Source organism: Mycothermus thermophilus (genome assembly GCF_041956435.1).
Source record: "Mycothermus thermophilus strain CBS 625.91 unplaced genomic scaffold VTJ04scaffold_4, whole genome shotgun sequence".
In the NCBI taxonomy this organism is placed as follows: domain Eukaryota; kingdom Fungi; phylum Ascomycota; class Sordariomycetes; order Sordariales; family Chaetomiaceae; genus Mycothermus; species Mycothermus thermophilus.
In genome coordinates, this window is record NW_027191430.1 from 751,478 (window position 1) to 777,365 (window position 25,888).

The window sequence follows — 25,888 nt, forward strand, 5'->3', positions numbered from 1 at the left end:
AGCGAGGCGGCACATCTCCAAGGGGGCATCTCAGGTACTTTGATGTACATACTCTCGGGACCCGGGGTTTACTCACTCCACCGCTTTTCCCAATGAAAGTCCTGCAACACCAGTTCTGGAAATCAGCAAGATACCTAGCTCATGTTGATACCCACCCACCTTTGACGTCACAATTGCACAATTTGTTGTCTTTCCTACCTTGGCCAGGATAATGTAGTATTTTAAAACGATATGGCACACACGCACATACAAAGGGATGCGGCTAACGCCTCACTTCTCCCCCAAGGTTCGACCGTCGATCATTGTTGACGTGCAGTTACTTAGTAGGGGGGTTATGTCATGTGCCATGACGTCATCGAGCCGCTGTGAGCGGTCGGCAACGTTGCATCAACCCGGCGCCCGGCCGCCGGGGCAGCGGGTCTTGGCGCCCGGGACAATTTCCCCCGGCCACGGCGCCGGCGTCGTCATGCCAAGACGGACCTGCCCGGCAAGGAAAGGCGCCCCCGGAAACTCAGCGGGGCTACCGGGCGAGTGTGGTTGACGCCGGGAAGACGTCGCGATTGTTTTGAAGCACGTCATCTACATGGCGTATCTTTCTTGACGGACCGGAATAGAGAAGCTGAAGAAACGCGCTCAAAATGAATTGGAAGATTGATTTGTTGTTGGGATTCATTCTGACATGCATTCCATGTCTTCGGGAAAAACAAAAACCAGGGAGGTCGACACGACAAACAAACACATCCTGGTAATCTTGGCCCATGCAAGCTTGCATAACCTGAAACACCGCTGCCTATGAGGGCAGGAAGCAGCAAGCCTAAAGTAGGTTTCGTGGGTGACATTTTACCCTCCTGGTTTTCCATCCTCAATGCCCTGAAGTCCTTCGCTGGAAGCCCTAAGCGAACGCAATTGCTGTCTTGACCCTGCTTATTATTTTCCGCTACCTCGGGTATGCCATCCTCCGGAAGAGGTCGGGAATTTGCTCTTCATTCTAGGCGTTCCCGGTCTCAGATGAATCCATAATGTTTATCCATCTCCGCGGATTCCCAATACTTACTGTTCGGCCTCCCCACTCTTGAAGAATCCCTCTGTAAGCCTGGGATGACCCCGACCCCTGGCCCTTCGCAGAAAACCTACACAGTACGAAGCGCTTTCTTCAATTTCCGGATATACTTGACAGTCCTTTCATTAAACAGAAGACACGGCTATGTTCGGGGTTTATCCACATCTCCATCCATTGTGAATACCCGACATTCGTAAAAGCTTCTATTCCGCAGGTCCAGTCCATGGACTTTGTGTGAGCTCCTCAGGTTCCCAGAAACTCGGGACAAACTTACCCCCGGCGGGTAATCACAAGCGGTCGCAGCGGTATCTTTCCGGCAATCTCGTAGTTGAGAACAGTGAGGAGCAGGCAAACGACCTTCGTAAGCTGTGTCACAGTCAAAGGTCAACCGGCATCTCCCGTAAGCCATTGAATGAGGCCGACTCGTGCACCTACTTGCCGTAAGCTTACGGTGATCAAATCAATGTGCGAGAGAGTCCCGAGACCAACACGCGCGTCTCCTTTGAAGCAACAGTAGTTGGATGGGAGCAGGAAGTCGATCCATCCTACATGCTCTTGGGTCTGAAATGGGCGGCGGGAGGCCCAATCTCTGAAACAATTATGTACATGAGAATACAGAGCTCATCATGTTACTTCCACAAAGGCGATCTTACTCAATATAACCACCAAGAAACCCATGTCAAAATCCATTTCGGCATGACCAAGATAACGAAAATACAATTGATACACCGTCTTACCAGCCAACAAAGAAACACCTCTCTTCATTTGTTCCCATTACCCCCCGACCAAGACGACTCTCATTCTACAGTATAGCACCATCCGTTCTCCGCTGCCAACCTTTCAACCACCTCACTCTCCATTTACAACATCACTGCCAACTCCGTCCTATCTATGCTCCCATCCTCGGCGAGGTTGGGATAATACGGCACGATCGAGTCCGCACAGCGCACATACGCGTCGTTGTACAGCCTCCAGTAGGGTGTGCGGACCTTCCTCGCCGGGTGGAACAGGCCGGCCCAGACGTAGTTCATCACGATGCCCGGACCGACTGCCACGCAGATCGCCTCGATGGCCTCAATAATGCGATCAATGACGTGCGGGCTGGTCTCGAACAGGTTCGGGTAGATCAGGTTGAGCAGATGAACCATGGCGTCCTCGCAGCCCAAGCCGACGACGCCGAGCGCGATATGCTTGACGACCGAGGCCGCGGTTTGGCGATGCACCTGGTCGCGGTCGATAAGCGCATCCTCGAGCAGCGGCGTGACGGCGTAAACGTAGTCCTTGGCCATCTCGCCGATGTACTCGAAGAGGAATGAGAGGGATTTGAGCACGCCGTTCTGGACGTTGAGCTCGGGCACGCGGTACTCGTTCATGAGCGCAGGGAGGACCGTGAACGGGGCGCAAGTCTCGGCGACGATACCGATGGCGACAGCCGTGTTGACGCGGGATTGACGCTCCTGGACGCGCAAGTTGTTGAGCAGGGTGGCCAGGACGTCCTGCGGGCCGATTGCCTTGGCGATGAAACCGAAGGTGTTGTTGGCGGCGCGGCGGATGCCCTTCTTGTGCGCTTTGAGCATGTCGAGCAGCTCGAAGCAGATGCGCATCCACTCGCGCGCGTTGACACTTTCGGGCCCGCGGTCGGCGATACGGCCGACCAGGTCGATGGTGTTCTCCTGGACCTTCTCGTGACGGTTGCGCAAGATGGGGGTCAGACGGGGCAGCAAGTCCTTGATGGGCGGCTGCATCTGGCTGATACCGACGACAGTCACGATGGATCGCAGAGCACCGAGGATGGAGCCAAGCACCTCGGGGTATTCTTCGCCGAGGTATTCGTACAAGACGATGCCCAGTTTGCCCATGAGGGCATCCTCGCCACATTGCTTCATGACCATGGCAATGCGCGAGACAAGGTCAGCGGCCTGCTGGCGTACCGTGGGTGACTTGTTGTTGAGGCGCCACAGGATGGTGCTGACAATCTGGGGCAGGTAGGGCTTGCAGCGGGTACCAAGGGCGTTCACAACGGAGCCGAAACCGTTGAGCATAACAATATCCTCAACTGTCTGTTCCTGAAAGGCGTGCAAGATACCATCAACGAGGCGCTCCTCGAGACGCTCACCAATATCAGCGGCACCAAGAGAAGCGACCAGCTTCTCGACAGTCTCGACCGTCATCTTCCGGTAAGCCTCGCTCTCGTCCTTGAGGTTGCCGACGATGCGCTCGAGAATCTCGCTGACGCCGACCTTCTGGCCAAGGTCGACGGTAGTTTCAACCACCTGACGGTAGTTGCGTTTGTCAAGGGCCATCCGGCGAACCCAGAAATTCTTGAAGAACTCATCAAGAACGTGTTCCTTGAGGTAACCCGCAGTGACACCATCGGTTGCCGCGCATTGCGAGATGACCTTGAGCACCACCTTCTTCATCTCCTCGTCGGGCGACGAAAACTCACGGAGCAAGATCTCCATGATCTGGCTCGTATAGTAGTTTGCGTAATCCTCGTCCATGAGAGGAATGATGTACCCGACCGCTTTCAGGAAGCCGGCAAGGCCCTTGCCGCGCTGTTTGCGGGCGCCGGTCCACAGGGGATTGAGGATCTCGTCGAAGCTTTCGATACCATACGGGTTGGAGGCTTCAGCCAGGGCGGCAATGGCCAAACTGGTCACGGTACGCACTTTGGTCTGCTCATCGTTAAGGTTTGGCGCAATGCAGTCGACAAGCTGCTTCAAGTGGGGTAAGACGGCGCAGCCCATGAGAATAGGAATCTGCTGCACGATCTTAACACCAGTATGGCGGGCCTGCCATGACTTCTTGCTGCGGCAGACAGCACGGAGGAAGGGGAGAAGAGCGGGAATTCCGAGGGCCGAAGCAACAACGGCAAAGGCGCGGGCTGTCGTGTTGCGGACATACTCATCAACGTGGTCGATATCGGGCCGCATGACGCTGATCATGGTAGCCAGACCAGCAGCCTTGGCGAGGTTGGAGATGATCTCGCGGCCTTCAACACGGGCGTAGTAGTCCTGGTCGATGAGTAGTGGCTCGATGACCACCAGGATCTTGTGCACATAAGGCCGGACCATGTCGTCGAGCTTGTACAGAATACGGTCGATGACCTTGACGAGCAAGTGGCGCTCCTGGTCCTCAAGCGACTTCTCCATGAGAAGCGGCAAGATCTGGTTGAACAGGGGGCCAGCGCCAAAATTACGAGCGTTGTCGGTCAGTTGGCGCAATGCGGTCTTGCGCATCGGCGGCGTGCCGTTCTTGACCTTGAGCAGCAGCCGCATAATCTTGCGCTCCTTTAGCTCTTCAACACTCAGTTCGTCTTCGTTGGCGCCGTCAGCCAACTTGCCGAAGTAGGCCATGTCCTCAGGCTTGAAGAACTGCAGGTCACCAACGCCGGGAATCTCCTTGGGCATGGGCTGACCGGCGAGACGTGTCGCAGACGGATCTTGCATCATGAAGCCTGTGGCGGGCGTGGGGGGCGCGACCCTGCGGGCTGGCGCACGTACCGGGGCATAGCCCGGTGGGGGCTCAACGATCTTGTAACCCTCCTCAAGGCCCGGCAACATAGCATCGAGTTCCTCATCGCTGAGCGGCACATACCGGGCCGAGGCGTCGGTGCCGAATGTTGGGGGCAACACGGGCATCTGGGATGGATGCATGGGAGTAGCGAGGCCGACGTTGCCGATGGGTGTGGCTGCCGGAGCCTGGTCCCATCTCGACTTCTTCTTGGGCTGCTCAGCCCCAGGAACAGGGACAGCGGGCGCTTGATCCCACCGCGACCTCTTCTTCGGTTCAGCCGGGGCCGGAGCCGGAGCCGGCTGCTCAGGGGTGTCACTGGCGCCCACGTCCCACCTCTTCTTGCGCTTCCGACCGGATGTCTCGGCGGTTCCCGCGTCCTCCTCCTTCTTGTCATCAGCAGAGCCGTCCTTGAGCAACGGCTTGTGATCCTCCAAAGGTCCCTCCTTCGCCTCCTTCATCTTCTGCTCGATCGCACGGCGGACCCGCTCCTCTTCGCGTTCAAGCTCGCGGCGCTGGAGAACAGCGCGATATGTTTCTCCATCGGTGGCATTTCCTTGGGCGGCTGCAAACGCATCAACACGTGTCGGGCTGAGGGCGCGGTCAAAACGACGCTTCTGGTAGTCGGTCTCGCGGTCGGCGATCCGGTTGCTGCGCTCCCCGCGCCCTGCCAACGGATCATCTTCCTCAACTCCGGCGCCCCGAGCAAACTCGTCAATCTGCGCACGGGTTGCCGTATACTGGCCGACGAGGCGATGCTTCCCGCCAGCGTCGGCGTCGGGCATGTCATCGTCATCATCACCATCGGCACCCGGAAGTTCGCGGTGATATCCGGCAAACTTGTCGCCGTTTTCGCGGTCGTACAGGTCCGTGTCCCAGGCTTCAGTCAGTTTGGTCTTGGTCGAGACATCAGGGCGCTGGTTCGCGGGATCGAAGGTCCGCGAGCCCTTCTTTGCGGCGGCGGCGGCGTTGCGCTCGGCCTGGAGCTTTCGGATCTGCTCAAACTCGGCGTCCGACATGGTGACTGCACGCGCTGAAAGCTGCGCTCACCCCATTCGTGTAAGTATTTTGAGACAGGCGTAAAAGATATCGGCGTTGTGGATGGAAGCTCTTCGCGTTCACTGTCGAAGCTTGTCGAGAGAGGTGGAAGCACGGCAGATCTCGCGGCCTGCGGACGGGTCGATGTGTTTGGCGACGAAATAATCACGGAGACCGGCTGGCGAAGCACAAATATCGGCGACGGCGATGTTGTTAGGTCCAATGCCGACGGGATGATTGTGCCGTCGATGAAGCAAGGAAGGAGATGGAGAAGACCAGCTGCGACGTGCAGTTGCCGCGCGATTGGAGGCTCCGTAAATTTTGGCCCGTTCGTTTTGAGGCGATAGGTCTTACCCAATCAGAATTCGGTAAACCGCGTAGGACCCACTTTTACATGCAAGGCTGAGGCTGATCTTGGCATGCATGGCCCATCAGTCAAACCCCAACCCTTCCCTCCTCATCGCGTCTTCCCCGACCAGATGCATCTCTGTTCAACTTCACGTCATCCTCGCAGCGCGCGACCTTCATCTCAGGTACTGTCGCTGCTCATGACACAAAAGTGATCTTCATGTTATATAGGGGAATATCTCATTCTCTTTGAACAACACGCTCAATATTCTGCCCTCATTCAATCCCTTGCAATGTCTTCTTCATCAGGCTGTTCGCTCTATGCCGAACTACTCGTCAACATCCGCCAGGTTTCCATCGCCGCCTCGCTCGACACGCCAAGTGATGCCTCAACTCAAGTCTCCCTCTCAGCCGACGCTCGCACTGTTAACCTGGTCCATCGAGGCCATACTGTTCGCTTAATACTACCTGGCAAAGCAGCAGTCGGTGGCACTCTTCTCCCGATCCAGGACCGAGAGAAGGGTACCACTTCTCTCTCATGGCGCCTCCCTGCTGATGCTGGGTCTTTACCGCCATCTCGGGGTCAATCAGGCCTTGAGGACATACCATGGTCAGCAACCGACCTGGTGTCCTCGTCCAACGTGGCCTGCCGGCAGTGTGGTGCCGATGTGGTCACAGCAGGCTCGCTCAACGTGTGGAAAGACCTACCAAGTGAGAACTGGGCTGAGATGATGGAGTTTTGGCACTGCCATAAGCCAGATCATCGCCACAATCATAATGCCGACAAAGACTCGGGCAAGGCCGATGAGAAAAGCCTCGCGTCGCGTGGTTATGGCGCGTCCTCCGCCATCCAGGCCCAACAAGGTGTTGGGTTTGTCGACTTGACCTCGCTACTCTTTGCTGAGACAGATTGTCACAACATCACGGTATGTGTTTTATGATACCAGGTGTTACGTGCTCTTCGCCTGTCCATTGGCGAGTCGAATCCATCGGGCATCAAGAAGGTAGCCAGGCCGATGCATCCCATCTCGATGGCGTGGATACCGATACAAATGCCCAAGATCAATCCTCACTGGCAAATCAACCTGCGCAAGCAGGCCACCGCAGGTTACGAACCTCCTCCGTGGACGGGTCGTTTCCTGTGGAGGATCGCCAGCCCTCCATGCTTCGCCAGGCCATTCAGAAGTCGAGAATGCCAGGGGATTTATAGGAGGGACATGCCAAGTTTTCTTCCAGCGCTGTCGGTCGCAGTGACTGACAGTTTTCCATAATAGTTTTCGTGGTCTTCTCACGATCAAGGTGCTCCCAACAGCCAGACGATAGTTGCGTCGGCTTCCTCCACAGCAGCGTCCCGCAATCCGAATGTTTTCTGTTCCTCATGCCATTCTCAGCTCGGCTTTTTCAACGTTCGTGCATCTGCAGTGACTCTACTCAAGTGGCAGATTCTGTGCAGATCAGCGTCGGGTGCTGTCCCAACTGCCCCTGAATGCCTCGCCGCCACTCTTATCTCATCCGCTGCGCGCTCCGGCTCCTCCAAGTCCCTCATCACTCCGATGCCGGACACTGCGCAGAACGTGGGCGACAAAGATATCGCGAAAGATGCCCTTCATATCTGGATGTTGAACAGTGGCATCGTCTTCTCTTCCAGCGGCGTACCACAATGTGCTCCTGCCATCAAGCTCCTTTACCGGAAGATTTCATCTGGGGAAGCCGATAAGATGCTGGCTAGTGTCACGTGCGACTCTCAGGAGATCACCCTACCAGCGGTCACCATCCGCCAAATCATACAGCACCTGGAGGAGAGCAGGACACTGTTGCCACCTGGGGAACGGTCATTTCAGGGGTGGGATGTCGCCTTGCTAAGCAAATGGAGCAAGCAAATGGAGCACACATAGTCAGTCTCAAACTAATTGACATTGATTTTCTGCCCTTGTTCATACAATGAGGAGCTGTGGTTGGTTGTGAATTACAACGAACTTCTCCAAACCCGCCTCATCCAACTCGAAGCCTCTTTATAGACTGACGAGTTATCCGTCTTGTCGCGACCTTCAGTGTCTGAATGCTGGACGTCTCTTCAGTCTCTTCAGCATCATCCGTCACAACCGCACGCTTTCTCAACTGCCGGGGTGCCCGGGCGTTCGCCGCATTGTTGGGGCTGCTACCGCTTTGGCTCCTCCGGCTACCTTTGGTCTTGGTCCGAGTCACCATCACGGCTTTTGCCTCGACCACGTTATCTTCTCCCACTTCAGGCGTCGTTTCTTCGGTTTGAGGCGGTGTCGGCTGAATTGCTGGGCCGACAGGCTCATCCTCTGTTTTCATTCCTGTTGCAGACGAGGCCTGCTCAGCAAACGATTTGAGGTTTGCCGTGAAGAGCACGCTCTGGGCCCAGCCAGCCTGTGGGCCCCAAATCTTGCGGAAGTGATCGCCTATTGCATCGTACATAGCTTTGGTGAGTGTCTTGGAGGCTTTCCCACCAAGCTTGTAGTCTCGTTGTGCAATTTGCCACACGTCTGTTTAGTGTCAGCATGGTAAAAGAAGATATGATGGTTTTGCTGAAAAAATAGCCGCGACTTACGAGTATCAATAGGCACTGCTTCTCCCCAACCCAAGCCCATCAAGCAGACACAATCTGCAACCTTTGGACCCACCCCTGTGAGTCCGAGAAGCGCGTCATGCGCCGCGCGATAAGTTGGCATTGGAGTTTGGTTCCCCTTTCCTCTCTCTGGTGTCGTCTCACCAAACGCAGGACACTCCGGGTTCCGCAGTCCCAGCAACCATCCCTCAGGCCTCTCAAACGCCACCGTGCGTGCCGTTGACACGATATATTTGGCGCGATATCCGAAGCCGAGCTCACGCAAGCGGGTTTCGACATCGTCTCCCGCCAGAGCATGCGGCGTAGGGAAATCGTGGAATGCCTCCCCATGAAGGGTGGCCACGAAGGGCCCGTAGTGCAGACACAGCTTCTGAACCATCTGGCTGATGCGAGATATGTTGTTGTTGCTGCTGCATATGAAGGCAACGAGCGCCTCCCAGGCGTCCTGGTTGAGAATGCGGATTCCAGTGAAAGCCGGGGCACGCCGGGCAAAGTTGGCGTCAGACGCGGCCCATTGTTGATAGAGGGCAGAGACGGAGTGAGAGAGGGCGAAGTAGTGGTGGAGCAGGGCCGCTGTGTCGTCGGAGTCTTCGGGCCCGGCGCCCTTGCGTTCTGGTGGCGGGACAGAGGCCGGAGGAGTGGGAGGAATGGAACTTGATGCTGGCCAGGTTACTCGGTAGTGCAGGTGGGTGGCATCTTGTTTGAGTGAGACAAGCCGTCCTCGGAGCACGCAGTGCCTAGGTCCTTGTGTTAGACGGGCTGCCACAGCCAACACGAAGTCAAGATCCTCACCATTCGTCGCTGATTTTCCGCCAACGGAATGACTCTGTAAAGTCGTCAGTTTAGTACCAACTACGAGTCATGAGAAAAACGCAATCAAAGAAAACTCAAACTGAAAACCTGATGGGTATAAGTCAAGAATCAACATACGTCCACAGCGGAGGGTGGTATCGATGCAGAGCTCAGTGAGGCTCAAGGGGAGCTTTCTCCACTCTGATATTTTCTGCATGACGGCTGGATGAATCGCAATGTGGTTAAGAGTCTAGGGAAGGTAGGTCCGCGGTGAGTTCACAGTTATGAAACTTGGGTTGTCAGGACTGGTTGAAGTTGAGTCGAGCAATTGAGTGAGTGAGCTGAAGGACAAAAATGTATCTTTGTCCGGGGGGAATACAAATGAGAGGAATCCCAGACTATGAGTGCTCCAAAATCGCAACAGGAGTATCAAAGCAAAATTGGACTCTGATTACATCGAGAGAGTCGAAGATACGGAGTAAAAAACCTAGGGATTCAGGGCTGTTGGCTTGTCGCAAATGCCCCTGATGTCGATGATGAGGACCCACCGAGTTGCTTGAGTGTTCCTGGAGCCAAGAGCTGGGACTGGGCAGCCGCACTAACTACATCGGGGTTAGCGCAGCCAGCAACCAAGCAACTGCATCAGCGCATCAACGGCCCCAAACTCCAAAAAAGTTCCAGCCTCGCGATTCAAGCATCAACTCCATCATTTCCCATCCGCGATCCGCTCGGAATCCGCGACTTCATTAATCTAACCGACCTTCGTTCAACCCCGCCATTGGCTACAATGAACGGAGACAACTACTCGTCGAGGGGTACGCGCCTCTTACACTCTTTGTTGAGCCCAACTTGAACGCTGACAGACGCGACAGACAGCGGCCGCCACGGCTCGTCCCGCGACTATCCGGTAAGACACTCTTTTGCTTTTTCATTTGTCGAATCGCATCGATTACTGATTCGAATGTCTTTCAGTCCTCTTCCTCCAGGAGAGATCGGGATGATAGGCGCGATCGTGATACTCGAGACCGAGACGGCGGGCGCAGACGCTCACGCTCCCCCGACTATCGCAGCGGCCGATCCCGTCGCGATGACCCTGACGCCGATGCCTATTCATCCAGCCGAAGCCGCCGTGATCGCGAGCGTGAGGATCGCTATTCCGGACGTGATAGGAGGGACCGTGATGACAGAGACTGGGATCGCGACCGGGGGAGCGGCAGGAGTCGGCGGGACGACGACCGCCGCGATCGCCGCTCGGAGCGGGATTACCTCGATGACCGCCGTGGGTCGCGCCGTGATCGTGACCGCGACTACGACAGGGACCGGGATCGCCGTCGCAGCGTGACGCCTCCTCCGAAGAAGCGCGAGCCGACCCCCGATCTTACCGACGTCGTTCCTATTCTCGAGCGGAAGCGCCGTCTGACGCAGTGGGACATCAAGCCTCCCGGCTATGACAATGTCACGGCAGAGCAGGCCAAGCTCTCTGGGATGTTCCCACTTCCTGGCGCGCCGCGGCAACATGCTATGGATCCTAGCAAACTGCAGGCCTTCATGAACCGCCCCGACGCCGTCAACAGCGCGGCCCTGAAGCCCACCAACTCTCGCCAGGCCAAACGCCTGATCGTGTCGAACCTGCCACCGTCGGTTACCGAAGAGTCGCTGGTCAATTTCTTCAATCTTCAGCTGAACGGCTTGAATGTCATCGAAACGCCTGATCCGTGTCTGCAGGCGCACCTCGCTCCTGACCGCTCCTTCGCGATGCTTGAGTTTAGGCATAATACGGATGCGACTGTCGCGCTGGCGTTTGATGGCATTACCATGGAGGCTGACGACGAGGCTAATAATGGCAACGGCGATGGGCCACGCGGTTTGCACATCCGCCGGCCAAGGGACTACATCGTGCCGGCAGTTGTGGAAGATCCCAATTACGACCCCGACTCTGATGTTCCATCCAGCGTGGTGGTGGATAGCCCCAACAAGATCAGTATCACCAACTTGCCTCTGTACTTGACAGATGACCAAGTGATGGAACTTCTCGTCAGCTTCGGCAAGCTCAAGTCGTTCGTCCTGGTCAAGGATAATGGTACTCAGGAATCAAGGGTACGTTTCCCTTGTCTTCACTACACTCCTCCCCGCATTTACTAACGTGAACTCTTAGGGCATCGCATTCCTTGAGTACGCTGATCCTGCCGTCACTAGCGTCGCCATCCAGGGTCTCAACAACATGATGTTGGGTGAGCGCGCCCTCAAGGTCCAGAAGGCCAGCTTCGGCATTACCCAGGTTGCCGGTGAGATGGGTGTCAATGCTATGTCCATGCTTGCCGGCACCATGTCGACAGATGGTGGCGCCACGAGGGTCCTGCAGCTCCTCAATATGGTGACTCCAGAAGAACTGATGGACAATGATGATTATGAGGGTATGACCATTTACTTTTGCCTTAGAACTTTGACAACCGCGTCCAATAGCTAACTTTGCCAACCTTCAGATATCCGCGAAGAAGTCGAGTCCGAATGCCAGAAGTTTGGCAAGATCCTCGAGCTCAAGATCCCCAGGCCCACCGGTGGAAGTAGGCAATCAGCTGGTGTGGGCAAGATTTACATCAAATACGAGACACCCGACCAAGCCACAGCGGCTCTTCGGGCACTGGCGGGCAGGAAGTTCTCGGACCGTACCGTTGTCACGACGTACTTCTCAGAGGTGAGCTGTTCTCCATATTTAGTCTACCATTTGTTGCGGAAGCTGACCTTGTAACAGGAAAACTTTGACGTGAATGCTTGGTGAGTGGAAATGGGGGTAAGAATGAGTGTGGGATGTAATGTTCGTATCCGGGTCTTCTTCGACGAAGAAGGATCAGATTCTCAAGAGGGAGAAAATGCAAACTTTCAGTTGGGTCAGAGAGGGGCGCCATGTTTAGGCTCTATGAAACATGTACCAATATCACAAGTGGTGTAACGCGCCCACACTAGGACAGCGAGAGAACCTGCTCAGAGGAAGGATCAAGGATACCATCTGACTTTTGTGTATTAATCATTGCTATGCAGAAATGTTCCATTTGAGTGACCTGAGTGACCTGCGGTGCAGACACGCCCCATTTGCTTCATGCTGATGCTTCTCTAGCCTCCATCGGCCAAGTTTGGGAGACATCTAGAGACAGCCCTGCCTTTTTGATTTGTTAGCCCAAGTTCCGTCGACAAAGACGTGAGACAGCAGTGAATCAGTGGTGCCATGGAAATCAGAAGTCCAGTTCATTCATCGAACCCCGAGGGGCTCTAACATAAGAGGTACCAGAATTTGTTTTACGGTTTTTGATCATCATGAAGATGGCGGAGGGAAGGGAGAGGGTGATCGAGGAAGCATACCTGATAAACGTGGAAAAAACTGGTCGACGGGAAAAGGCCCGTCACATCGACCGTTAGCATCAAAGATAACTACTCCATAACGAAGTCCTGTAAGTTGATGATGGAGAGGTCAAGAAGCATGTCATTCCATGGCGCAGTTTGGTGTCAGAGGGTGCCGCGATGAGGTGGAAGGGAAGCAAAACAGAGTCTGGGGGGGAGAGTCAACAAGAATTTCTCTGCCAGAAAAACACCTGCCAAAGGCCCCACTTTTCGCTCCACGCAGATAAGATAAAAACAATCCTGTCACGTGAACTGACAGTGACCTCAGCCAATCACGGACCGCGCCCTAACCAATTTCTCCGCCCACAGAATCGAATCAGTACGGAAATTTCGCGGCTCGCTTTTCTCGACGACCTTCGAAACCTCCCCATTCCCCGCGACCCTCGACGACAACAACCAGTCCCTCGACTTTAACGTCAGTCTCACCACACAACCAACAAAATGGGTCGTCTTCACAGCAAGGGCAAGGGTATCTCGGCCTCGGCCATCCCCTACTCCCGCAACCCGCCGGCCTGGCTCAAGACCACCCCCGAGCAGGTCGTTGAGCAGATCTGCAAACTCGCCAGGAAGGGCGCGACCCCTTCGCAGATTGGTGTCATCCTCCGTGACTCTCACGGCATTGCTCAGGTCAAGTTCGTGACGGGTATGTTGAGAATCGTTCCAGAGAAGGACTGGGGAAGTTTGGGTTCGATGGGTTTTGTTTGGATGGTGTGGCTGACGCTACTGGACGATAGGCAACAAGATCCTCCGCATCCTCAAGAGCAATGGTATGGACTGAGCTTCAACCTCTTTGGATTTCGATCTTTCCCACGACGACACATCCCCGAACGAGAGATGGATCGCGAAAACCGAGGACCAAGAGTCAAGGCCGATGCGTGGCAAGATGCCCTCTCGGCCCGTTGATAACGGCGGGCATGAGATGAAAGCACTCACGCGCCGGATCAGTCTCTCCTCGCGCGAGCATGATTCGGAGGGCCATGGATAAGAAGAGGAGGAGTATGCCTCTGTTTGGTCAACATGGCTGACAGAGAGATGTGTGACAGGCCTCGCCCCCGATATTCCGGAGGACCTGTACTTCCTTATCAAGAAGGTATGATACTCAAGAGACCTGGACCTTCCGGCTCCTTCATGGCTCTATTCCTGAAGGATCGGTGTTGCAGTTTCGAGTACAATGTCTAACCCAGATCCCCTGCGTTACAGGCTGTTGCTGTCCGCAAGCACCTTGAGCGCAACCGCAAGGACAAGGACTCCAAGTTCCGCCTGATCCTCATCGAGTCCCGTATCCACCGTCTTGCTCGCTACTACAAGACCGTCGGTGTCCTCCCCCCGACCTGGAAGTACGAGTCGTCGACCGCCAGCACCCTCGTCGCTTAAGCGTGTTCATGCGTGCGTGAGGTGACAGCTATGCCGAGCCGAGGAGGGAAGGGAAAAGAGATATCCATGGGTTACAGTGGCAAGGACAGAGGGGAGCGCGCGGTGGTGTCAGGATGTTCCAGAAAGAGAACCGCACCGCCGGTAGCCAACCTCTAGTCGACCGGTTTCGGATCGGGCCAACGGCGTTTTGGAATGGCATGGGGACCTGCGTTCTAGAGCACTGAACTGGCAATTGGCGCCTGGTACATGGCCGTCTCTCGCGCGTGGAAGAAAAAGCACGAGATGACGAGCAACAATGAAGAGGAGCCCGGAATTCAGTGGATTTCTCTTCCCGCTTATTTGTGCCATGCTATGTACACTGGTGAGATGTACGCGGACAAGGGACCGAAGCCGAAAAGTTTTTGATTCTGTCTCTCCCACCCATGTCATGTCCTCAGACTGTTTCCATTTGCCTCCAACCCGACCTTTCTATAGTCTTCCACGTCCATTGTCCTAATCCTTTCCTTCCAACTCCTTGCTCCGCTGAATGAGATACTCGCCGAGCACGCGCAGTGGATCTTTCGGCCTGTCGGTGTCGTCCGAGTCAGCATGTTTTCCTTCCAATGGACTAGTTCCTCACTTCGCAGAGGGGCCAAGGTGAATGAGAAACCAAGAAAGACATGAAGCGTACCGCTCCTTTGCAACGATTTTCATTCCCTCCAACAGGACTCCAGTAATTTTGCTGTTGATGTACTGCCGAACTGGAGCCCCGTTGGGAGTCGGCTCTGTCGGGAGGGCGGGGGCTGCTGTGCTCGAGCTTGCTGCCGGGGCCGGTGATGGCGCAGCTTGCGCTGCCGGCGCTGACGGGGTCGGCTGGGTTTGGTTGTTGGAAGTCATTGTGGACGCAGAAGTGGAAGCCGGTTCTGTTGTTGCTGGAGCTGGCGCTGGTGATGGGGAGGGCGCCACAGCGGCGGATGTGGTTGTTGATGGGGCGGATTGTGAGGGTTGTTGCTGTGGATGGTAAGAGGAGGGATTAGCGACCGGCTTCTCGAAATATATAAAGCCTTTGACCCGCTCTTCCGCGACACCCAAGTCCAAGTCCCGTCTCCAGGGTCAGACTGGCGAGGGAGTGTGCTGTGGGGAGGAATAAGTCGTCACTTACGGTTGGCGCATCGGTCATGGAAACGTCATTGCCGGCGGCGGCGGCGGCGGAGGGAACATTTTCTGAGGTGGGATTCTGGTCGTCCATGGTTTGGCTGGGTGTTTGTCGGCTTGTTTCGACAAGGGGATTCGCTTGGAGAATCCAATGGCAACAACACTTGTTGGGGTCGAGTCGCCGTCGTTGACGCAAGCGATGCGAGCGAAGCGCGAAGCTCCATTCTTGGCAGTCTCATGTCCGAGTTTCCGGAGGAGAGCTCCCCTCAGCCCTGCACGAGATCACGTGGTCACGCGAAGAACTGAGGGGCAGGTCGCGTTCCTTCTTCGACGGGTTCGCGTTTTGCGCGTCACCATCCCACGTTCCACCATCACGGCGTTGATTGGCATTTGTTGTCGTTTGTGCTCTTCACCCCGCAAAAATGTCATGATTTCACGTCAGTCCACCGGGTGTCTTAGAAATGGATCGTTTTGTTCAGCGATATAAACGAGGCACAGGTCACCAGATCCGAACTGCACCTTCTCGGAGCAGATCAGAGTCAGAGCCACGTTCTGAACCACCAAAGAAGAGAACTAAGCTCGACAAGGTCAAAGACAGTGATTCCGATGACTCGGCATTAGATACAAGTTCAGCAAATGAAGAAGATGCCGACCCTGTGCCTGAGAACTCCTTCATTCCTGTCGAAGATGACAGCAGCGACACCGTTTTCTCAACAACCATAGAGACCAGTCTCCCTGCCATTGCCATCGATGAGCAAACAATAAGGGAATACGAGGAGTTACGCGCATCTCAAGCGTCTCAAGAACCCCCGTCAGATGTCCCAGATTCAGGACCTTCGGCGCGACTGGACTCCCGCCGATGGATCGCTGGGAAAAGCTCCATTTATGTCGACGCCTTCAACCTCGCGCTTGATACTGTTTTAGAAGATGAGGCACATCTGTTTAATGCACAAGAGCTTGCTGTCTTTGAGCATTGGCGTAGCCTAACTTATGAAGCCCAGTATTTGTAAGGTTATAGCCAGACTCGGTCCTCAGTCAACTCCCGTCTAACCTACCGACCCAGATATGTCCGCCTCTTCCTGCGCAAAACAGCGGCGTGGCATCGCATCGAGCGCCTGGGCTACCACAGCGACGTATCGGATATGGAACGTGCAGTAGCGACACTCCTCGAATCGCGGCCTTTGCCTTGTACCAAGTCTGAGTTGGCTGACAATGATGTCCAAGCTGGTCAGACGTGGTCTCTGGAAGGAAGCTTTCGCTTCGCCGACGACTCGGCATCATGCATCGAGACTGTTGATGAAGCTGCTTCTCTGCTGAGCCACGATGAGCTCAAGTCTCTCGCCAAGGAGGTCAAGGTACAGGGCAAAAACAAGGCTGAGCTCTACAAGTCCTTCTGTCGGGGTGTGGCCCAGCAGTCGAGCTTGCTAGCTCTTGGCCTCCGCAAATCGAGTGCCAACCAGGCACCAAACTCCGAGAGCCAACCGCCCAGCAGGACTGCTCACTTCTTGAGCAAGATCCTTGCTATCACTGGGCCTCTTATCCGCCTGTCAGAGCCTGTCTTTAAGCTCTTTGAGCGAGTACACTTGGTCTTCTATCGGTCGACCGAATGGACAGAGAAGTCGCTCACCACGATCATTCTGGCCAAAATGGCTAGACGGAACTACGCCTCCTACATCGTCTGCCGTTCAGCGAACATATTCCCATCTCGTGCCCATCTGCTGGAATTCGAGCTCTCCATGCGCAAGGAGTACGAGGTTGACAAAGCTCTAGAGCTCAACGAAGGAGACGAACGTTTCCACAAAGTGCTCGAAGTGTTTGAGTCGATCGCACCGCGGTGGAGAGAGCTCCTGAAGGAAGAAAAGCAACGGGAAGAAACCGTTTACGAGTTTGGAGAGGGTGGCTATCTGCGTCGGTTCAATGCCGCTCATTCCTTCACGAGAATCGCTCACAAAGCAGCTCATGCCCTTGGCCGGCTACACAGATATAAGGAAGAGCATTCCCTTCTCTGTGAGCTCCTTGAGCAGAGGCTTTTCCATCCAGCTCGGCGCGGGTCCTGGTACCAGCGAAAGGCCTTGCTGGAAGAGCGGTACATGTGGGAGGCCGATCCCGACCCGGTCTCTACGGATTTCGAAGTCCAGAAAAGACACTGGCAGCGAATTGCTCTGCTTACCTGCGAGACCGCTTTGGAAGACCGCGACTGTCATTTAATCTATCATTACGACCTGCAGAAACGGCTGGTCAAGCTGGAGAGGCGTCTACGCGTACCTCGCCGTCTGCAACACGACTTTGGCCATGTCAAGCTCCGCGAACCCGAAGAACACACTGTGCATGGAATCCAACTCGTCCGGGACGAGCCAGATCCCAAGGGAAAGACGGGGCGCGCTGTGAGCACCAAGACATGGTGGCTCGACGAACTGGGAGATCCAGGTGAAGACGGCCAGCCTTTACACGTCAGCGTTGAAGAGATGTGTCTATCACACTATCGCAGCCAAGGCTGGAAAGGCTACCACAGCGAAGGTGGCATCTTGCGGACGCTCTTCGCATACCTGTTTTTCGACATCCTCTTCACCTACGTCCCCAATGTCTTTCAAACCGCTTACCAAACTTGTCCGCTTGATCTGCACACCGACGCATTCTACCCGACTCGTGCCAGCCAGATCAACCACCGACTGGTCGAAATCGCCAACGGCGAGGCGGAGCGGATCCTGCGAGAGGTTCATGAGCGCGAGCACGAACGTCGGACCTGCGTGGTGGGCTTGAATTGGGATTTTGACATCGAGGATTTGGCCGAATTGGTGAGCTGTTTTGACGGCAGCGCGCTTGCAGCCATGTGCAAGGTCATGGCGCAGGACTACAAGACCCGGGGCTCGGGGGTGCCAGACCTCATCCTCTGGCGGACAAGCCGAACGCCGGGCGCACCGTCCACAGTTGGTTGCCGCGACGGGGGCTCAAACAACGTCGGGGAGGTCATGTTTGCTGAGGTCAAGAGTACCAACGACCGGCTCAGCGACACGCAGCGGCTGTGGATCAATGTGCTCTCCGGGGCTGGTATCCGGGTCGCGCTCTGCAATGCGGTGGCACGCGAAGTACGGCAGATGAGTTGAATGAGGGAATGCTCCCATCTTAATTCCGGATGCCTCATGACCGATTCAAGAATTTAGTCCTCTTTCCTGTTCACCGCCTCTCTTCCGCCATGTTCGCGGCAACACCAACTCTTCTCCCAACGAAGCGGACAAGAACAAGTATCACTTTGTGGCAGGAGACGGCCGGTCGAGGCCTGAGACCGGCTTAGTCAGCCAGCCTCGGTTCCCCCTCAGATGGCACGTCTAGCTCCACCCTCACCTGTATATAACAGCCCATCCAGACCAACTCTCAGATGGCTTTTCACACAATTCATCGCTTCCTTCAACTTCGTTTGCATACAACACTTATTGCTTAGGGTTCGGCTCTGAGTGTGCCATAAGCCAAACTCAACGGAAAACCAGGCTTGGGACTTTCCACACCCAAGATCCTCCGGAATGTCTCGAGCTTTATCTTCGTCAACCCAGGGCCTTCCCACGCAACCCCAGTTCAGATTCTTCTTGGATCTTCCAACTGAAATCCGTATGGGCATCTATGATAATGGTCTTGTTGAGGCCAGAGGGCTTGTACCCACATCTGCCAATATATTAAAACAAAAAAGCTCTCAACTTCCATTCGCCCACCATTCCCCCACCTGTGTGACTGACCGACTTCAATGACACATAGCAATGATTGGATATACGAGGAAATTATGAGAAAGCCCGACATCAGCTTACTGCGTGTAAGCAAGAAGGTGGCCTCAGAGGCTGTAGAGCGGTTCTATAGCCACAACACCTTCTACTGGGACACAAAGACCCCGAGACCGTCCGGATCACAACGGACACAGCAGAGTATAGAGCAATGGTATGTCATTAGTATCCTTCGACGCCGAGCGGTAGGAGTGTGTTGCTTGTTGAGAAGCAAGTGGTTTGGAAGGCATAGATGAGCTCACATGGTAAACCCGGTTCTAATCATGAGAACAGGGTTCAATCGATTGGGCGAAACGCCGTCTACATACGACAGCTCGGTACGTTGTACATCTTGTGCTCTTTATACCTCGTTTCCGATGATCCATACCAGCTCACACTGTCATTGCACTTAGTGATTAACGCAATTCTCTATAAGCTGGATGACACAGATCCCATGATTGCGGGCTTAGAAGCAGCCAGCCGCCTTCTCCCCAATCTTCGTCATTTTGAGCTCAGGTACAACTTATGCCAGTACTATTTTACTGGTTTCTGGGAACCTGAAGAGCGTGAAGAAATGACTGATGCTGTTCAGAGGCTGGTGGATGAGAAGTTCAGGCATGTTCAGGATGTGAAGCTAGTATTCACTGAGCCTCGTCTTTGACACATCATCAAAAGACTGCGATTGTTGTGCTTAGCACAGCTGTGAGATTTGGGCTAGTGTCACCACGGGCGGACTTTATCCCATCGTGTTGTCTCTGGGGTTTGTGTTCGCAGAGACAAAAAAATCTTGGCTTGTGGCATCTTGCATAGAGCTAAGGAGCTAGTTAGAACCCAGCGGGGTCCTCCAACGCAGCTACGTCTTCAAAACTGGCACCCATCCATTGGGGATCACGCTTCCGCCACCTCTGTTGGATTTCATTTCCACTTCATAGTGATCAGGAACACAGACTCAGAAACACATAAGACACAGCGTCTTTGACAAATAAGACCGGTCCCAATGGCTCAGACTCTGCCTCAACCGGTCCAGGAAGGTTCTGCGCGGCCCCAGTTCAACTACTTCCTTGACCTCCCGACTGAGATCCGTATCATCATCTACGACATGGTGATACGTCCAGGAGCGCATGCGATTCGGCCACTACTGTAAGCGTTGCGATTTATCCGTCTCCTTCCACTCTTGTGCCCGTATTACGTGTGACTAACCAGTTCAACACCACAAAAAGATCTCCGGTCTGGCCAGACAGAGTTCGAAAGCTCGACCTCGGTTTACTCGGTGTAAGCAAGAAAGTGACAGCGGAGGCCGCAGAGCGGTTCTATGGCCGCAACACGTTCAGTTTCAACGCACTGTTCGAGCGTCACTTGAAATGGATAGAGCAATGGCAAGTCATCTTCCCATCACGGATCGACTGGCTAGCGATAACCTGCCAGGGGCATGGGATAGCTAACCTTGAAGTCGCCGTTGTTGATGCAGGTTCCAGAAGATCGGTCAAAATGCCCGCTACATACAAACCATTAGTAAGCTTAGCGGCCCCGTCCGATCTTTGCCTCCAATGCCCACAGACAAACTCACTGTTATCACTACATATAGACTACCTCTTGTTGACTTCTATCTGCCAAAGCGAGGAGTGCACACTCGCGGGCCTGCGTCTCATCCATGACTTCGTTCCCAATCTCCGTCGCCTTACTATGACGTACCTCTCACCTATCCCTTTGTACGGCGCACATCGCTGGCCCCCTGAGAGGTGCGAATCCTTGCTTGATCTTGTCCGGAGGATGATGAGCAACGAGTTTAAAGATGTCGAGGATGTGAGGCTGGTAGAGACCCAGGACATATGACCCGTACCTCTCAATCAGTGAGGGTCTCCCTCATCGCAGCTGTGAAGCCTGGCTTACATCAGGACTGAAGTATGACAGACACGGGGCGGGCTTCTGATATGAACACACATTTCGCTGTGATGGCGGTTTGAGGTTGGAAGGACGAAATCTACAGCGTCTGTCATAAGACTAAGAACAGCCAAAGAGATGCTCAGAGGCACGCCTTCATTTGCCCTTAGCGCCGACTGTCCCAAGAACACCATCATGGTGTTGACAATCGAAGCCTGCACGGAACCATTCAGCCGTGCTTCATGGCTTTCTTCCAGTTGCACTATTGGCTACAACAAGAACACCTGGATGGCCCTCCGTCCAGATGTTCTTGAACCCAAGACTGTAGTGCGTGCTTCTCCGCTCGTGGCTTAGGGCTGTGCCCCTCGTCCTCCAATAGTTCGTGATGAAGCAAGCCTCATTCTCTCCCAAAGCCAGAATAGTGTCCTCCCCATGTTCTGGGCATTTACAGCTCACCTCTTTCCCTCATTCCCTCAGTCCGATGATAATTCCTCGAGCCTTTCCTGTATAACCCGAGCGTCTCCTTCAACCATTTTGCGATTTGCTCAGTTTTTTCCCCTGTCGTCATTGACACTTCGTCATTACCATGGACCGCTTCAACGGCCGGCATGGTGTGTCGATCGCACAAGTGGTACTTTTCTCTGCATCCTTGATCGGGGCGGGATACCTTAAGAAAACGCATCGCCCTGGATGGGTCTGGATCGGCTTGTTCTCCGTGATCCGAATACTTGGTGCCGCTTTGCTGCTGGCGACCCGAAACGCCCAAACATACAACACATCGTATGACCTCGTACACGGCGCCTTTATTCTTGAATCACTTGGCATCTTCTTCCTGATATTCTTAATCCTCGACCTTCTCCAGAAAGCGTACGTCAGGTCCCTGGAAATGAGGAAACTATCGGTGCATTGCAAGTACGCTGGCTAATTGACGATGCCTATACAGAAACAAACATGCTCGGGGTGTGGTCAAGCCGGAATGGCTTTTCCAACCTCAGCTCCTGACCTGCGCTAATGTTGTCATCTTGAGCATCAACTTCATCGCATATTCCAGGCACGGTGCCAACCCCCTGAAACCCACCATTCTCTCAAAGTTCAGCTACGGGTTGCTGATCACCGTGTACGTCATCGTGGTGTGCATGTGCGTGGTCATTGACCGTTACCACTCGTCCTCTTACCAGCCCAAATCTCGACAAAGCACCATCGCAACACAAGATCCAATTCCTGACGACAACGTCACCTCCCGGGACAACGCAAAAGATCAGCTTTCTCCTTATCAAAAACACATGCTAGCTCGAGGTCCGCTTCTGTCCCTTGTCTTTCTGGCTGCGCCCATCGTCCACGCCGCGTTATACCAGTTCTCGGAGAACCGGCTGATGTGGAGCCCCGTGTCTGGAACCGCTTGGATCTACGCAATCATGGTACTGGTGCCCGAAGTTGTTGTGCTGTTGTTTTGTGGGAACGCAATTTCTGTTGCTACCGGAGGACCTGGCAGAAGGGAACCGGAGGTGGTGATGACTGCTTGAGCCGGTCGGAGAGGGCATGGGACATGGGACAGATAACAAGGAGAAGGAAAATGTGTTTGGGGATGGATGTGAGAGTGGGCTAGAGGTCACCGGTTGCTTGTTTGTTTCACTTTGACTGAAGTCTAACCATGACAGACCCAAGGCGGTGTTCAGGGGTAATAATAAATGGATGACGTATCTCCAAACACTCTCGACTTGGCATTGTGCACGTCAAGGTGAAAATTATTAGCGTCCATCCAAATATTATTAACCAGTGGAAAGGACCTAAGCATAAGTAGGTCCTTGATTATTAAAATACTTGGTGTGTACTAGGGTGACCGTTGGGCACAGAAAGAGCCAGCGGTTGGTAGCCCAACGCCCAGCCCAACCGTAATCCTCGAAGCTCCCAGCCGAGACACCCACCTATGTCTAAACGTTTGTATGAACACTTATTGTAGGACTTATATACGCCTCTCATGTTTCTGATATGTCATCCCATCGAATCACTAGTGGATTGCCACGCGAAAACCCTCAGCCTCGGCAGTTCAAGTACTTCCTCGACCTCCCTGCCGAGATCCGGCTCAAAATTTATGACCAGCTTCTCATTTGGCCGTTCGATCTCCAACCCATCAAGCCACCGTATATATATTCCCCTGTTTCTTTGTACTACCAGTCCTACTGATGCCATATACCTGCGTGCCTTAAACTAACTCGAAGCTCTTGCATTAATACCACAGGATATGGCCTCCTCACCTCCCTAGGTTCAAGCCGACCTTGGGGCTGCTTCGTGTAAACAAGCTAGTTGCGACCGAAGCGGCACAACGATACTATTCTCGCAACATCTTTTACTTTGAGGCCCTCTATTGGGCGCATGAGACACCAACAGGATGTTTTGACGTCTCGGTTCTAGACTGGTATGTATTACAAGGCATGATGGCATGGGCATGCCCTCGTTCCAGCGAACAAGAGAGAAAGACAACTTCGGTCATGCGACAGCTAATAACCGGAATTCTCAATCCTGTAAGCAGGTGTCAATGGATTGGCCGCAACGCCAGGTATATTCGATTGATGGGTGAGGGGTCCCAAGTTCACTTGACAGCATGATATCAACTCGTATCCCCAGATCATTTCTGATCCACGACAGTGTTCTCCCTTGAGTTCGGAATCCCCAGCGACCTGGAAGCATACGCGAGAACGCTGGCAAAACTCCGTCCTTCGCTTCCCGGCCTCCGATATCTCTATGTGCGATTACGCTATCACAATGAGGAAGATACGGATGACGCGTGGGTGAGGCACGGCGGTTATGAGAGAGCATCCAAGCGCACGCGCAAGGCGATAAAGGATCTATTCCGCGACGTTGAGGTGCGGCATCGGTGGCCGAATAAGGCTTACTGCAAAAAGTATTTTGAAGACATGTAATTAGTGGGCAACTGGGCATTTGGTGTGAGGGGAGACATCATGAAGCTGTGACATGAGAAAGGTGAAAACAAGGAGAGGAAACCAGACGAAGGTGAAATTGAGAAAGTGAAAATATATTTACAACTGAAAGCGAATATGTTCTTGAGGGGTAAAGTCATCATCACTTCCCATATCTCACACGCGCACTTCAGTACTACCCACAGAACCCAGCAACCAACCTTCAACCCACACAGGAAGTTTGCTCTTCACCAACCCAGTCGTCCTCGCCGTAGGTAAGCCGTAAGCGCCCATGATCCTTCTCTGTCAACTCCCCGGCCGATCTGCCATATGACTGGCCAGGGACGTTTTCAAGACAAGGGTGACAGTTGCCAGGGGGGCCTGGGCTGCGTGTCGTCACCCTTCCACTTGTTTCCCAGACGGGTTGGGATGCTGAGCGACGATTGGCTAGTGGCCTTGTTGACGGTTACGGTGGAAACATGGCTAAGCGCCGGACCCCGGCTCGAGGTGACCGGGGGTGTTTTGTGGGCGGTGTGGATGGGGACGGGAATCTCAATGCCAGACCGGACCTCCGGGAGTTGGCAAGGTGTGGTTTCGGTTAGGTCTCCCACATGTTCTCTTTTCTTTAGGCTTGAGAAGAGAGGACTGAATGCCAGAGCGATAATATTTATGCAGAGTAACGGAGTTTATGTGCTTCATAGTTCCAGTGTCAGTCATGAGTGAGGAAGATCATCTCTCTGCTTTACCAAGCAGCAAGAACCAGATGTCACCAAGCATGGTTGATGTCAATGGAGATTCCATACCAGAGGAGCAGAAAGCCATCGCCACCATGTCCCTCCTCGTCTCACCTCAGTCCCTCACCGAATGCCTTTCCTGGTTTCCCCTTCAACATCACGCACGATCAGCACATTGGGCCGCGGGAGAGGCCTCCCGTCATCCCGCTCCCATCGGCCCGCCTGCAAGTCAGCACACGCGATCGAGGTGAAGTGTTTCATGAAACATAGGCTGGAGGCGGGGGGACCCATCTAGAATTGTCTTCCGTGAATCTGAGGCAACCTTTCGTGTTTCATGTGATTCAGCCTTATATCTCTACACAGTATGTGATGCTTGAGCATGCCACCTATACTTCACCGTATAGATGATCATTGAAGGAACTCGAGACCTGAGCTTAGGCGGCACAGGTATGCCGTGACTGCCTTCCCAATGACTGCTCTGTCCTTCAAAGTGACACAGTCTGTTTAGGTTAGATGTGTCAGTGAACATTAATGTAGCATTACAATCTTTGTCTCAACCACACGCATCATGGGCACAAAACATGAGGGAAGTAAAGTCGGGGTAACTGACCATCAATACGTGCATGTATGTCTCTCGCTTTACATACACAGTCCAGGCAAAATCAGGGAACTCGTCCGGAGTGCCTCAACATTGTGGCCGCAGGAGCTTCGACAACTCTCTGTGCCTTTATTTCCTCGGATTCTTCTGACTCCTCGACCCTAAGCCGCAAAGCCCATAGTTCCAATCAGCCCCGTAAGCAATACAATCCGAAGCAAGGGAAACACGCATGCCCTGGTATCGAGTTGGTTTGACAGTAGAAAACAAACATCAGGTGGCCGTCATTTCCTTCCCAACAAAGTTACCCGCTCCATCCCTTCATTTCTTGCAGCCAACGAAAGACAAAAGCCAAACAAACTCCCCCAAATGTTGCGCCTATCCCCAACCAAGACGCCGCCCTGCAACGCCGTCATGACGCCTGTTCCCCCTATCCATCCAGTCATGAGTTGTGTGTAACAAGATTTGGCGGACAATATGGCGGAGACCGGATATACCGTTCAATGCTCTGTCGCCATTGTTGAGACCATCAACACGATTGTAGTAGTGTGGTTGTGGTTCAGTGCCGGTTGTGGCCGTGGCTGTGGCCGTGTGTGGTGAAACAAAGGAAATAAGGGCGAAGTGCCGTTCGTCAATAAGATATCGGGTATTATATGCGGTCATTGAAACCCTCCCAAGTTTATCCATCCCATCCCAGAACCAACTCCAATCCATTTTTTTCGCCTCCTTTCCTGTCATGGCATCTCCAGGATGTCGTGACAGT

The 25,888-nt window shown here is 54.0% G+C and overlaps 12 protein-coding genes across 12 annotated transcripts; 7 read left to right on the forward strand and 5 right to left on the reverse strand.

Annotated features, from left to right (window-relative positions):
• Positions 1–1,920: 1,920 nt before the first annotated feature.
• VTJ04DRAFT_5974 (uncharacterized protein) lies at positions 1,921–5,592 on the reverse strand (the record flags this gene model as incomplete). The annotated part of the gene is made up of 1 exon (XM_069364145.1): positions 1,921–5,592. One exon carries the CDS (start codon positions 5,590–5,592, stop codon positions 1,921–1,923), a length of 3,672 nt encoding a protein of 1,223 aa, XP_069218001.1.
• Positions 5,593–6,252: 660 nt separating this feature from the next.
• On the forward strand, positions 6,253–7,854 carry VTJ04DRAFT_5975 (uncharacterized protein; the record flags this gene model as incomplete). The annotated part of the gene is made up of 2 exons (XM_069364146.1): positions 6,253–6,885; positions 7,351–7,854. 2 exons carry the CDS (start codon positions 6,253–6,255, stop codon positions 7,852–7,854), a joined length of 1,137 nt encoding a protein of 378 aa, XP_069218002.1.
• Positions 7,855–7,951: 97 nt separating this feature from the next.
• VTJ04DRAFT_5976 (uncharacterized protein) lies at positions 7,952–9,561 on the reverse strand (the record flags this gene model as incomplete). Its single annotated transcript, XM_069364147.1, has 4 exons — positions 7,952–8,469; positions 8,535–9,289; positions 9,345–9,378; positions 9,483–9,561. The coding sequence occupies 4 exons, from the start codon at positions 9,559–9,561 to the stop codon at positions 7,952–7,954; spliced, it is 1,386 nt and encodes a 461-aa protein (XP_069218003.1).
• A 570-nt stretch (positions 9,562–10,131) lies between these two features.
• On the forward strand, positions 10,132–12,123 carry VTJ04DRAFT_5977 (uncharacterized protein; the record flags this gene model as incomplete). Its single annotated transcript, XM_069364148.1, has 6 exons — positions 10,132–10,159; positions 10,217–10,251; positions 10,317–11,441; positions 11,500–11,758; positions 11,828–12,039; positions 12,097–12,123. The coding sequence occupies 6 exons, from the start codon at positions 10,132–10,134 to the stop codon at positions 12,121–12,123; spliced, it is 1,686 nt and encodes a 561-aa protein (XP_069218004.1).
• A 1,058-nt stretch (positions 12,124–13,181) lies between these two features.
• On the forward strand, positions 13,182–14,114 carry VTJ04DRAFT_5978 (40S ribosomal protein uS15; the record flags this gene model as incomplete). Its single annotated transcript, XM_069364149.1, has 4 exons — positions 13,182–13,383; positions 13,475–13,507; positions 13,784–13,830; positions 13,941–14,114. 4 exons carry the CDS (start codon positions 13,182–13,184, stop codon positions 14,112–14,114), a joined length of 456 nt encoding a protein of 151 aa, XP_069218005.1.
• A 28-nt stretch (positions 14,115–14,142) lies between these two features.
• On the reverse strand, positions 14,143–14,543 carry VTJ04DRAFT_5979 (uncharacterized protein; the record flags this gene model as incomplete). The annotated part of the gene is made up of 2 exons (XM_069364150.1): positions 14,143–14,463; positions 14,535–14,543. 2 exons carry the CDS (start codon positions 14,541–14,543, stop codon positions 14,143–14,145), a joined length of 330 nt encoding a protein of 109 aa, XP_069218006.1.
• Positions 14,544–14,606: 63 nt separating this feature from the next.
• Positions 14,607–15,342, reverse strand: VTJ04DRAFT_5980 (uncharacterized protein; the record flags this gene model as incomplete). The annotated part of the gene is made up of 3 exons (XM_069364152.1): positions 14,607–14,679; positions 14,785–15,104; positions 15,256–15,342. 3 exons carry the CDS (start codon positions 15,340–15,342, stop codon positions 14,607–14,609), a joined length of 480 nt encoding a protein of 159 aa, XP_069218007.1.
• A 367-nt stretch (positions 15,343–15,709) lies between these two features.
• VTJ04DRAFT_5981 (uncharacterized protein) lies at positions 15,710–19,658 on the forward strand (the record flags this gene model as incomplete). Its single annotated transcript, XM_069364153.1, has 6 exons — positions 15,710–16,254; positions 16,312–17,156; positions 17,289–18,334; positions 19,060–19,172; positions 19,292–19,335; positions 19,411–19,658. The coding sequence occupies 6 exons, from the start codon at positions 15,710–15,712 to the stop codon at positions 19,656–19,658; spliced, it is 2,841 nt and encodes a 946-aa protein (XP_069218008.1).
• A 336-nt stretch (positions 19,659–19,994) lies between these two features.
• On the forward strand, positions 19,995–21,232 carry VTJ04DRAFT_5982 (uncharacterized protein; the record flags this gene model as incomplete). Its single annotated transcript, XM_069364154.1, has 5 exons — positions 19,995–20,137; positions 20,218–20,373; positions 20,466–20,509; positions 20,583–20,736; positions 21,136–21,232. 5 exons carry the CDS (start codon positions 19,995–19,997, stop codon positions 21,230–21,232), a joined length of 594 nt encoding a protein of 197 aa, XP_069218009.1.
• A 232-nt stretch (positions 21,233–21,464) lies between these two features.
• Positions 21,465–23,799, forward strand: VTJ04DRAFT_5983 (uncharacterized protein; the record flags this gene model as incomplete). The annotated part of the gene is made up of 6 exons (XM_069364155.1): positions 21,465–21,745; positions 21,822–22,302; positions 22,916–23,019; positions 23,118–23,294; positions 23,409–23,452; positions 23,525–23,799. The coding sequence occupies 6 exons, from the start codon at positions 21,465–21,467 to the stop codon at positions 23,797–23,799; spliced, it is 1,362 nt and encodes a 453-aa protein (XP_069218010.1).
• A 1,358-nt stretch (positions 23,800–25,157) lies between these two features.
• On the forward strand, positions 25,158–25,382 carry VTJ04DRAFT_5984 (uncharacterized protein; the record flags this gene model as incomplete). Its single annotated transcript, XM_069364156.1, has 1 exon — positions 25,158–25,382. One exon carries the CDS (start codon positions 25,158–25,160, stop codon positions 25,380–25,382), a length of 225 nt encoding a protein of 74 aa, XP_069218011.1.
• A 27-nt stretch (positions 25,383–25,409) lies between these two features.
• On the reverse strand, positions 25,410–25,863 carry VTJ04DRAFT_5985 (uncharacterized protein; the record flags this gene model as incomplete). Its single annotated transcript, XM_069364157.1, has 2 exons — positions 25,410–25,555; positions 25,614–25,863. The coding sequence occupies 2 exons, from the start codon at positions 25,861–25,863 to the stop codon at positions 25,410–25,412; spliced, it is 396 nt and encodes a 131-aa protein (XP_069218012.1).
• Between the last annotated feature and the right edge of the window lie 25 nt (positions 25,864–25,888).